This window comes from Anoplophora glabripennis, unplaced genomic scaffold, assembly GCF_000390285.2.
Source record: "Anoplophora glabripennis isolate ALB-LARVAE unplaced genomic scaffold, Agla_2.0 scaffold188, whole genome shotgun sequence".
Lineage (NCBI taxonomy): Eukaryota > Metazoa > Arthropoda > Insecta > Coleoptera > Cerambycidae > Anoplophora > Anoplophora glabripennis.
In genome coordinates, this window is record NW_019416300.1 from 851,157 (window position 1) to 864,826 (window position 13,670).

Consider the following 13,670-nt stretch of genomic DNA (forward strand, 5'->3'; position numbering starts at 1 on the left):
GTTTTTGGAGCATAAGGTGACCTCAGTAATGTAAATGTTAATAACTTGATAATTACTCATTTTATGGAAGTCTAACAAGTATACATTATTTACGTAAAAAATACTAGTAAATTCTATAACGTACGAAAAACGAATATTTGTACAGTGCCGCACAATTTAGGGGGGATAAAAGGTGAAACGACACCTATCGCACGCCACTAGAAGAAGCCAATAAATGGTTTCTGCCATATTTATGCATCCTTTAAGCTAGTAAATCTGTCTGTTGAGTTTGATAAAGAAATATTAACTAATACCGGAGCTACAGGAAAAAATAGTTTATTATTTTTAAATTTCAACGCCCTGTATCTCGAAAATGAGCCGCTTTAGGACATATGTTTATTAAGTAAACTGCACTTATTTTTGGATTTTTTACATGCCATATCCGTTTGTAACACCTATTCATGAACACCCTGTATAGGAACATTTAGTCTCAAAATGAGGTATTCTAAAGCCTCCTGAAGTCCTGCTATTTAAACCTGAGACACCCTGTAGTTATATATTATACATACTTATTCGGAAAGCTTATGAAAAGAGCTTTAAGTTAAAAAAAAATCGTCAAGATTCATTGAAAAACAACGCTGTTACAGATTGTCAAAGTTGACGGCCGATTGTTAAACAAATTAGGTTGGTAGGGGCAAAAAAAAATACTGTCATAACCGACAACCCGAGTACTTTCCCAGGTAAAAATATTTTATTTGTAGAAATATATTAAGTGCATAAGAAATATTGTCAAAAGTCAGTGGGTCGCTTGATTTTCGACAAGCCGAGACGCGGCGGAAGGGTGGGGAAGCGAACGAAGGGAAATTCACTTGAAAATAATATATTTGACAGTCTGTAACTCCGTTGTTTTTCAACTAATCTTGACGATTTTTTTTTTAACTTAAAGCTCTTTTCATAAACTTTCCGAATATGTTATAATATCACGCTCGTGCGTCGCATTATTTCATTTTGCAATTAAGGCGAAGTCTTCCATGAAAAAAATCAGTGCGATTGTGGCTCGGGATCGTCCAGACTAATAATTAGTTAATTTGTTTATAAGGCCATAACTTGTAAACTATTCAACTTACCGATTTCAGATTTCGTGTGAGTTATTAGACAGTAGTGATAAGGAATGAGATGATGCGATGCCAAAACGTTCTGGTAATAATAACGCAGTTTATAAAAGTTAAATTCAAAAGTCATAAATAAACTTCTTCTGTTTACAACTTTTGATCTAATCAATACTTTTTGACGCTCGAGGGCTAGTTTTGTAGGTCTTTTGAAGACGAAAAAAAGTACTTTACTGTTTTCTCGTGGAAATGAACGGAAAAAAGTTATAACGAAAAACGTGAATTTACATACAAATTATACAATTAACCACCCTGTAAACAATCTTCTCCCTATTTGTATGACTGTGGAAACTAATATGTTATTGTACATAATATTTAGCATCTATAGTGATAATATGTCTTCAACAAAAAAACAGACGTACTCTAATCAACGCCTACGCCACTGTTTATAATAAATAGTTACTACCTTAATTTTTTTGCCTACATTTAGAAAATAACACCATATCTTTCCTCGGGAATAATTTAAACAACCAGTACATTTTTAAATATATAAATTAAGTTTATTTACACTAAATATAATTTATTTGGTTTTTTGGGATGTTTCACGTGTTTGGCATGCTAATTATTACACTGCTAAGTTATTTAAGTAATATTTAACAAAATATTCCACTAAAAACGGATTTGGGTAGACCAAGGTACATTATTATATTATTTATTAATAATTAGCGTCTTTAACATTTTTAGCATCATTGTCTGGGTCCGGCCATTCACGATATGGAGCAGAAGACGACGTCCTTGGGCTCTTTTGTGATAAATGAGAGAGATGCTCGTTCATGATTATAAAAAATTTATTATGCAAGATGATGTTTCAAGATTCCCGTACCAATGGACATGATAATTTTTTATACAAAACGACAATGTATATTTTTTATATACACATTCCGTGATTGAACTTTGATGATAGTTATTTCTTTTATATTATTTATACTTCGTTTCATTCTAAAGATTATATGAATATCATCAGATCAGAGTTGGCATGGTTACGAATGTGGACGCACACTATTTGATCAATATACCTACTCGGCTCTCAATTGTTTCGACCAAAACAGTCCAGCAGTATGCGAATACCAGGTGCTATTAACCGAAATGTCTTACAGGTGTACGAACCTCATCCTGTAGTTACTTCAAGATGCCACCAAACTTTGGAAAGCTATAATTTTGATAAATGGGATCAGCAGTTGCCAAAAACCTTGCAGGAACTTTGTGTGAAAGCCATAGCTAAGAACTGGGCAGGTAGGATATAAATTTAAGTCTATACTAAGGTTAAAGTAGCTACGTTCTTTCAATTTACTTGATCTTACTCTCCAAAGTGATCTAGATCTACAGGAAAGTATCACTTAACTGATGAGTTTGTAATAAATATTTTTAGAAAAACCTGTACTAAACGAAATAGTTCTGGCGATAGACAGATACTTCCTTCTGGATATATTAGAAACTGATCTGCCCTTGAAGCTGACGATTCCCAGGATTTCCGACGACGTTTATTGGAAGAGGTGTTACATAGAAAAATGGCCTAGACGACTTCCTGTCAAAGTAAGGCCTATCGAAATTAAAGAAATCTTCAGAGACACCGACATAAGGAGGCTGAGCAGCGTCTATAGCTCCACCAGAAGTAGTCTCGATGGAGAAACGGCCACGAATGGAAGTCAGAGTTCGAAGATTTCCGAAAAATCCAGACTAAGGTGTTCAGAGCAAGAACGAAATAATTATGATCCCGAGAAAAAAACGTGGAAAGAATACTACATTGAGATGTACCTTAAAGAGTACATAGAGGATTTGAAGCCGGAAGACTACGATGCTGAAAAGGTAAATAAAAGTGTACTTACCTATTCACCTTTATTGTAAAGCCATTTCAAGCAAATGCATTTTTTTTTAATCTTATCAAACGAAGTAAAACAGTATTCCTACCAAAATCAGATCTTTTTATTTCCATACTTTTTAGGTTAGGTCGAATACCCCCAAAATTTTGAGTAATTGACAAAAAATAGTGAAAAATTGCCGAAGTAACATTAATGAGCCCAAAAAAATTCTAAAAAATTTGTTCTGAACTTGATCAAGTGGGTTTCTTATGAATCTTGATGTACTGAATCTAGATCTGAAGTCTTTTAAGCCGCATGTCCCTCAGTTTTTGCAAAAATCGCAAAATAATAGCGAAAAATTACCAAAAGTAGCGAAAAATCGGCAAAAATCACATTTGTGAGCGCAAAAAAATTTTTCTGACCTTGATGAAGCGTGTCTGTTATGTATTTTGATACGCTGATGTTGAGACTGACGTCTATTAGCTGTGGGGATGTCCCCACAGATTTTCTATAAAAACGCAAAAAAATATCTGAAAATGGTAAAAAATTATTGAGAGAAAAGAATAAAAAAAACAGTTTTAAAAAAATTCCTATTATAACAAGTTGGCTGTGGGCAAATGACATTGTGACAAATTGTTATAAAACATTACAGAATATCCGTTGTTAAGATGAAGTTCTTATAATATTGTGGGTACACATGTTCGCAAGTGAACCATTTTTAAGCATTACGTCAAGAGCGCCAGCAGGACGCCGCCGGACGCACCAGCGTTCCAGGAAGGGTCTACGGCGGACTGGCGCCGGCGACCAGATGCGTACTCATATACTTACGACCGACTCCACACACAGGGACTCTCCAACGAACACTCACCCTGTCAACACGTCCTTTTGTATATAACTTAGTTTTCAATAAAATACTTTATTATTACCATTGAGAGAGCGTTTTATTTTTGGTGTACAGCGAAAGCAACCCTCAATATTAACCAGCTTGTTATAATATGAATTTTTTAAAACTATTTTTGTTATTAAATGCTAAATATCTCAGAAATTAATGATTTTAGCTATAGGGAATGCTTTATAAAAATGAAAGAACATCAAGTATATTTTCAGTTTTTAAAATAAAATACAGGGTGATTCGTTTAAAAAAATGAGAAAATTATATGCTCGAGTTTTGGCTGGCCCTATATTCAACTGTTGCAATAATAATAAAGAAATAGCACTTTCCCATAAAACTATACCAATATCAAAAAGTTATTGTTAAGTTGTTCTGTTTAGGACGCTGAAATGGGAATGATTCTCGTATATAATTGACTATAACTTTTGAAATACCCTGTATAACATAATTAAACCCTATATTAGAAGCATGGGAGAGATGAGCTTAATCTAAATTTGAAATAATATATAGGGCGTCCCATTTAAAAAATAGTATGTTTGGTTCATCCTGGTAATACGTAACACTCTTTATATACGAAAATAATTTTAAAATGTTTTTTTTTGCTATCTTCTATAATAACGGAGATATCGTACTTTAACAGACTAATGCCGCACCCTGTATATTTATTTCATCAACTAAATAATTTAAAATACGAATTCCTATAATTACACGTTTGGCATGGGTATAATTACAGGAATTTGCTTTCGCCTCAATATTTTCAGCACAAAAATGACGGCTATTTCCTGTCAAACAAAATTAAAAATAGTATATACCATAACCTTTAATTACGAAGCTAATGTACAACTATCTAGCGCGATTTACATCAACTTTTACGTATGTTTAGATGAAGGAACTATCAGACTTATGCTCGGATTATGTAAGAGTTCTCAGAATAGAGCAGATGCGCTGTTCGGAAAATTCCTCAAACAGGATCCCGCTGAATTCGGTTTTGAGCGGATTCCGACACCTCAAAGAACTTTCAATTTGCTTCAAACAGGTTAGATATACGAACGGTTATAAATAAAATACAATTAGCAGTCTTGATGAATGGATAATTGCCGAATTTTTTTTAGACTTACGTTGGCGAGCAGTTTTCTTGGAATGTACTAAATATAGCTTCCCAGGACATCAGGCTATTGGTCAAAGGACTGGTGAAATTAAGATTGCACGTGTTAAGGTAGGTACACAATAGCGTAATACGTAACGCTCTTGCGCTACGCAGAAAATCTCAATTCACTTTTTAGGATCAGAAACTCTGATATAAACTGCGAGAAGTTGATACTGATACTAAAAGCGCTTTTAAAGCATGATATAAGGGTGCTGGACTTTTATCACTGTAAAGTAGCCGACAAAGGAGCTTTGGCAACGTCTAATTTTATCACGGAAGTGCCTGTCAAAGAATTAATTCTAGCGAATAACAGAATAGGTAAAAACAATGCAACTTTTATTAGTACAATGCCTTCATAAATGATAACAAGACACGTGACTACTGAGCTTAGGCAACCAACTCAATTAAAAATCCCTAAATCTTAATGATGCATTTACAATTAACAATGACAAACCTGCCGGCGAAAAAACAAAATGTTGTGTTTTGTTGTGTTTGATCTTATTGTTTTAATTTTAAGAAAATTTAATTGCGAAAATGAAGAAAATAAAGTTACTGTTTCAAACAAAACTACTGATCACGTGACTTGTAATCATTTATGAAGGCTCTGAATTAAGTTTCTAGTTAAACAATATACGAGTGTAATTAAGTAACACTAATCTGAAGACTACCTACTATACTTATTGATTTTATAATGTGAATATTATTGAAATTTCCTGTAACAAGCCGACTTAGTTATAATTTGTGTAGGGCGCAAAATTTTTCAAGCCGCCTCTGCCCAATATTTACAATTAAGATTTATCACACGACGATCTCGAAAAAATATCGTAGTGACGGCGTGCAAATTGCAGTATGCCTTGACCTCTGTGATGCAACAATTTGATTTTACAATTTATTTTTAAGGTGTGATCTGAAGGTTGTAAAAAATCCTTCCCTTTCTTATTTTTCCGAAAAAATTTCATAAAATGAACTACACCTTTTATGGCTGAAGCAAATTCGACTCTTTTGAGGGGTTTCTTTTACTTCCTAAAAAGATCCAAAAAGTATGTAGTTTAAACATCACGTATTCGAGTTTTCGAGAAAAGTTGACAGACGAAAACAGCATCTCGATATCTTGATTCGTTTAATAGATACAATAACTGAATAATAAAAAAACAATTTTTGACATTTATTCCTTGAAAAGCAAAATTGTGTAAATATCATTCGAAAAGAAATTTTACGCAAATTTCAAAAATCCAAACATTAGGTTTTTTCAAAAAAAATACTTAAGTATATAAGTTGTGATTATATCTGGAAAAAAATGGAGGTTATAGAAAAATTTGCGTACATCAGTGGAAAAATGTGTAAAAACACTCGTCTTTACAAAAATCAAATATTTTCACAGACAAAAATTATAGGGCATCATAGAAAATTGCAAAAATTGCAAAACCAATCAATATATCGAGACGCGATTTTCATCAGTCAACTTTTCCTAAAAATCGAGCCCGTAACATCTAAACTACTTCTTTCTTTTCGAGAAACAGGAGAAACTACCAAAAAGTGTTGAATAATGAAAACTAATATTTGAAAAATTAAATTAAAAAAAAAACAATACAGAAAGGTTGGGAGTTCGCTCCTGGGATCAATATACGACAATTTAAATTAACTTACCTACACAGGGTGTTAAAAAAGTACTCCAAAAAATGGAAAATTTTTTTTCTTATTTGTACCTTCCAAACAGGTTGACCAAACCAAATTTAATTTGGTACAAAATTTGTAATGACGTTTTTCTCTTAACTAGGTTTGATAGTTTAAATTTGTTTGTTATTGTCTGCTTTCATAGTTAAAGATATAACCATATAATGTATGTGGGACCCAATCACAAGAATTAGCCGCTAACGAATGGTATGACGTCACAGCATGGCTTGTTTCCCTTGCTTCGTTTTCATTAACAACTTTGATAAATTATTGAAAAAAATTTGTTATTTTGTGTATATTAACTACTGAATATGATTTAAAAAAATATGCTTAGTGAAGAGGAAGATTCAGAAGTACTTACATCTTTTTTAAGCAGTATTTCTGCTCCACAAAACGTTTTACAAAATAAATAGGATTTTCTAAAAGAACAGGTAAATTGTCTAGAAAATATACTCTTTTCGACACAACGCAGCTTTTTCGGGGTAATGCAAAATATGACCATAAAATATTTCTTGACATAAATATAACATGTGACATCACAAATTTAAATTATGTTTCATGAAAAAAATATCTTATTTTCTCTGCAAATAAAATCTCAGCAGTATTAAAAGTTAGGTGTACTGTGATTTTTATGAATAAAACAGATTGTTTAAGTCCCTGAATATGTCCATATAAATTTTCTAATTTTTTAATTTTTTAGTACTCTGCTCTAAAATTTGTCACACTTATTTTAAATTCAATGCGTACTCAGACATAACCCGCATGAAACAACATTTTTTAATATCACACTTTTGATTAGAAATTTCTTATTTGATGTGCTTTGTTCCTTGTTTCAACTTTCCAAGAACATCCTATATAGGTACTCAAACCTACTATTATTGCAGGGTCCAAAGGAATACAATACCTATCGCACGCCCTGCGCCAACCTGTCTGCTCCATAAGCAAGCTAGATTTACATTTGAATCAACTAACTGATGAAGCTGGGAATTTACTTTTGAGCTCGCTAAACCCAAAAACAATGAAATCCCTCTTCTTGAGCGGATGTGGCTTTTCAGGGACCTTATCCATAGGACGCCTGCTGAAAGCTAACCCTGCATTGGAATTCCTCGACATTTCCAATAATAGATTGGGTGAGGTATGGTCTGGGTACCCATTATTTTTATATATGGTTACGGTTAGACTTGTTGTGGCTGTAATTAATCATAGTAGGTATCTATATAATTATTACTGGCATGGCTCAATGAAAAGCTGGATGTTGTACAGGGTCGGATTATACAGGGTGTAACTAAATAAGTGTAAAACATTTAAGGGGGTGATTCCTCATCGAAAAAAAGATAGGATCTTTCATATAAAGAAACTTCATTGGAGCATCCCTTGTTAAGACACAGCCTCTTAAAGGGGGTACATAAAATTTGTTTAACAATTTTTTTCACAAGCACTAAACAAGTTACAGTATTGAAATTAACCTGACATTTTCTACTACCAAAAAGACACTTAGCCAGTAATTTATTTGGTTTACCCCATGGTTGTAAGGGGTGGAAAACGCAACCCCTAAAATTTATTTCCAACGTAACTTTTTGTCTTATTATTTGTTTACCATTTAAAAATTTATTTCCAATAGTCTGTTTCATTCTAAAAAAAAAATGTCTCTTGAATTTTTTGCCCAAAATAAACCAGTTCGCAGTAAAAATTATTTTACGAACAACTACAGAGATACATCGTCATAAATGCGAACTGGATTTACTGTTATTTTGTAGTTACTACCTGCATTAAATGATTAAAGGGGAATAATCAAAACTAATTTATTAATAACAAAACATACAACATGTAGAAATCATAGTAAATGATCAATATGTCTACCTTCAGACATTACGCATGCGTCTAGACGTCGGCGCATTGAGCCACGTATTCGCTCAAATATTCCTGGAGTCTCTTTAATTAGCCTGCACGCATCGATAATGCGGTTTCTTAAGTCCTCTACATCGCGAACAGGAGTACGATAAACCAAATGCTGCAAATGGCCCCAAGTAGAGAAATCGAGAGGATTGAAATCCGGGGAATAACCCAATAGTGCCGATGTGTGCTTTTACCCTAGAGGTGGGTGCCACCCCTCCATGAGGGTGGGAATTTTTTTATTCAAAAAAAATACCTCACGATTCGATAGAGGAAGGATTTCTAAGCATAAAATGTTCTATAAGAATTTTTTGTACTGTCAATACTTTTTGAGTTCGTTTTTAGCCCAAAAAATTCATGTTTTTGAGCCATTTTTCGAGAAAATCTCAAAAACTACAAGTTTTATCAAAAAAATGATCATAAGCAAAAATGAAGGTAATTAAATAGCAAAGATATTGCTTTTTTTATTTTTGTAGGTGATATAGAACCCGAGTTATGACTCCCAGAAGTTGAAGTCAATTTCGAATATAGCTATAATTGAAACGTTCAACGTCCTGTAGCGGAAAAATTAAAGGTTTTTCGAGGAAAACTTATATAATACTTATTAAAGTTCTTGAAAAGACCTTTAAATTGGTAAAAGTCGTTAGCATGAAAACTAATGAAGTTACAATCAAAATAAAATGATTGTCTTGATTTTTGAGAAAAAAAAAATCGGTATTAAAATTAACGGAAAAAAAATTAAACGTATTCCTTCTGCAATTTACTTTATTTATATATTAACAGTAGATTCTGGGAATTTGAACGATTTTAGAAGCCTAAATTTAAAAAATTATTTCATTTACTTTTGAATAAAATTTTTCAATTTAAAAAAAAAATCGCCTTTTTTCAAAATATTTCAAAATCTAACAAAGTTGTAAAAAAATGATAGAATAAGAAATTGTAAGTTTTATCTTACTGACCAATTTGCTTTTTTTAAATTTTTGTAGGACTGACATGACCATTAGAAGCTCAAAACTAAGCTCCAAGACTGCCTTTCCTGAGCCCTTTTAGCTTACAAATCTATAAAACGAAGGGCTAAAGAAAACTGCAAATCACAGAACTTAAAGTGCTTTAAATTCCCCACAGAATGGTCTTTTGAATAAATTTATAACTTTAAAATTACAAAAGTTATGGTAAAAAAATTAATCGCATTTTTTCGGTGAAATTTTCGGAGCGGGTAAATTACCATCATCTTTGTGTATTCTGGAGCACTTGTGAACTGATTTGAGTAAGAATTTTAATAATATACATACACACACGTATCCGAGTTCACATGTATATGTATGTATACATTCGGAAATTGGCTGAGGCCTCAAGGTTGGCACCAAACGAGGAATTCTGTATACGCACAGGTTGGCAGCACTACTTAGATAAAGTGCATGCAATGTAGTGCTTTCATATTTTTTTTTATGAGGGGTAGGTCTTCCATAAGGTTTTCTGGGTGGCAGAAAAGTTGCAATATATCATAGATCATTTGAAAACCAATAAAAAGTTTATAATTCAACATATGCATACCATTAAAACATCTCAAGCTGTCAATAATATTTTTTTGTTTATTTTATTATAAGCGATGGTTTGTAAGAGTTGCAACTTTGTAATGAGTCGTAAGCTTTCTAATGAATAACAAAAGAAATGCACATTGTGGATGCACCAAAAGAATATTTTAAACTGTTAAAAACTTTTTTTTCTATTTTTTTGGCCATGGAAAGGTAGTTTTTAAGGATTTTTAAGGATTGATTAAATTTCATAAATTACATTAAAAAGCATGAAAGGAACTTTATCCAACATATTTGAACATGAATTGAATCTTTAAAATACGTAAATTTGCGATTTCTGCATTTTTTTCGTACAAGGGCAGTTTTCACCCCCCAAATAGAAAAAAGCACACATCTAGACAATATAACTTTTGAAGTGGGGGGGTAAGATGAGCTTGTATGCAAATTTTCAGGAAAATCCATGCTAGCCGAAAAAATTTGGAGCTTATTTTCGCCCTCAGTGACTGGACTAATATAAAAATGTAAGTTTTTAGACCCTCTCAAATCGTTGTAGTCTCAGTTTTGCAAAAATTAGCAAGAAAGTTAAAAAAGTGTTCTTATGGTTATAAAAATATTGTATGACTAAATAATTACTCAATCAGGTGAGATGAGTACGACGTTTTGTACAACAGTTGCTGTTTTATAACGAAAAACAAACTTCAAGGGAAAAAAAGTCGAGCAATCGAGTCTCGTGTAGACCATGATGGTCTTTACCAGAAAATATTCCTCTGGAAGTCGAAGCTGCATCTTTAGGACTAAGTACTTCCGTCAAAATCTAAAGAACAACAAAGAATATTCGTTATTCAAAGCTCTCTTGTCACTAAGAACCAACCTATAAAAAATAGCTTGGCTTATAAAATCAATGCTATAAAACATTTACAAAATTGCAACTGTTGGACAAAAAAATTAAAGGCTTAAAACTCCTACACCATAGCTATAAAACAGTGGCTTAAATTTACCTAGAAAAAAGATATCACAATTTCTTAGTTCGGCCCTGGTTATACGTACTCGAGTACATTGCAGTCTAGGAAAAACATGATATATGAGTTTACATACGAAGGTGTTATTAGCATAAGAATCTTCATATTTTAATCCACGACGCCAGTCATAATGTAACATGTCAAACCCATAATTGTGGATTTTCCACAAACAACACACAATTAAGTGCTAAATATCATTATATTATTATTAAATTAACATTAATTAGAATGGTACATCCGCAAATGCGTATTTTTTAATAGCTAAGCAGCGACTTGCTCATCAATTTATTGGTGTGGAAAGAACAATTTTTTTATAAAGGTAATCACTAGATACGTTTTCGTGGAAATTGCGGGAAAATTAAATACAATTGCTGTAATCCTTTCATTGTGGGTACTTAATAGTATTCAAATATTTTTCTTCTCTCCCTATATCACTCACTATATTTTATTATTATTATTTATATTTAGTTTGTTCGTTTGTTGGAACCATAGACTTTATACTAACAAGGTCTATGGTTGCAACAGTTGTAGCCGTAATTATATTTAAATAATTAAATAAGTCCATGGTTTTAGCTAATGTTCCCGCTTCAGTGCATTCGTATGAACCATCGAAATTTAAATTTCGCTGATATGGATCGCAGAAAATCCTGGCTCCGTTTTTGTATTCTCAAGACGTCTTACTCTGCATCAGTCCGTTATATGCCATATATGATAACCACATTGCGATAAATTCGCATCATGAATAATTTAGATGACTATTTACTTCCCAATGAAGATGATTTTAATTACAGATTATCTCACGCTTACAAGTTAAATTTATATTACACGAATTATTTAATGATCTTTTTTGTTATGGTTTGCATCCTTGAAGATAAACATCAGCAATTATTTTCATATACAAATGTTTAAATTATACAACTGTTGAAAATTGTGTTTTAATGCTAGTTTATACAGGGTGTAAAACACTGCTACGTGTCAAAAAGGAAGGAACCCTTCTTCGTCCAAAATTGGGAATATTTTCTTATATAAATGTTTGCCCTTGAATCCTTCGGTTTATATACAGAGTGTTGAAGTTAAATAAATGTTACAGCTACAATACCTTTTGAAGTGGGGGGTCAGATGAGCTTGTATGCAAAAAATTTTTTCTAAAAATCTGGAAAAACATCCCAGCGTACATCTGCAAACGATAAAAACGTCAATAGTCTCGGTTTTTCAGTGTGTATTAGTTTAGCAAAAAAATTACAAGAAACAAATAAAAGCACATATTTTTACTGACAAAATACCAACAAATGTTTGTTTTAAATTTATTTCAGGAAGTTGGTCAAGCCATTTTAGACGGATTGAAATATAACAGCACTATAAAAAAACTGGATCTGAGAATGTGTAGAATATCGACAGAAACCGAGTTTGAAATTCAGGAATTGGTCAGTGCCAAAAAGGTAGGAAAAATTTTACCGTTGATTGAACAAGTCCAAAACGATTTTAGTGTAGAATCTATAGCTGAAGATTTTAACGCAGATTTTGAAACAATTCTGCAATAAATCGTCGTTGTACAAGTATTCATTCTCTTAAAGCAGGTAATTTGCTGTAATATATTTTTTATAAAGTGTAATATTCTTAAGTATGACTTGTAAGAATAAGAAATTGAAATAAAAGTGAGTGGTTCTTCTTATCAACATAAACAAAATAATCCATATTATGGTTTTTTTATAATTATTTACTTATCTAGTCAAAAAAAAATCAACCGGGAATAACTAAATCTGAAATAAATCAATCATTGATGAATGAAGCACATTTATTATGGCTCCTAACTTTAACAATCTACTCACAAATCAAATGTGCAATATAGCGAGATCCACAAACTTTCGGCCAATGTGTATATGTGGATTAAAAATTCATTTGTTAACCCTTTAGCAGGTGTCCCATGCATCCGAAATCCGATGTACGATATCCGAAAATATTTTAATTCGTACGAATGATAATATTATAATTCACATGCATCCGAAATTAATATCATAGAAATCAAGTATAGAACCATGGAATTTATTACAAGATGAAGGTGAAACATTTTCAAATGACAACAATAGGTATATAACGAGCGTTCAAATAAAAACGTGGTCGATGTTGGCTCTGACACATGTTTCAGAGACAGCCAGGATCAAGAAACGAAGACAACGACACACACACACACATACACACCCCCCATACCCTCCTTAACCCTCCCCTCCCGCGCTAGCCTAAGGGCCACCTTAGCAAAGCGCATCCCAGGCTGCATAGCCGCACTACCCTACCCAACCATACCACACATAAACATGACACTACCCCCGGGGTTTACACAGACGAGCCGGCGAAGCAAGAAGAGCGCCAGAAGAAAGGGCCCTAGCCGGCGGGGCCCAGCCAGGACAAAAGGAGGTCCCACAAAGCGCCTACACCGGCCGCATTTGCGGTCGGGGTAGACGACGGATGGGGCCCACCTACGAAGGCTGTCCAGGCCTACACGAGATGAGGCAGGATAAAGAGGGATAATCCCCCTCGATCCCAAATCATTGAGGCCAATTTCTAG

The 13,670-nt window shown here is 33.1% G+C and overlaps 1 protein-coding gene across 1 annotated transcript; it reads left to right on the top strand.

Moving 5' to 3' along the window:
* Positions 1–2,206: 2,206 nt before the first annotated feature.
* LOC108906003 (T-complex-associated testis-expressed protein 1) lies at positions 2,207–12,546 on the top strand (the record flags this gene model as incomplete). Its single annotated transcript, XM_018709119.1, has 8 exons — positions 2,207–2,381; positions 2,518–2,741; positions 2,808–2,954; positions 4,723–4,875; positions 4,952–5,055; positions 5,123–5,304; positions 7,545–7,795; positions 12,421–12,546. Coding segments are annotated over exons 1-8 (1,362 nt in total), but the record flags the coding sequence as incomplete, so codon positions are not given.
* Between the last annotated feature and the right edge of the window lie 1,124 nt (positions 12,547–13,670).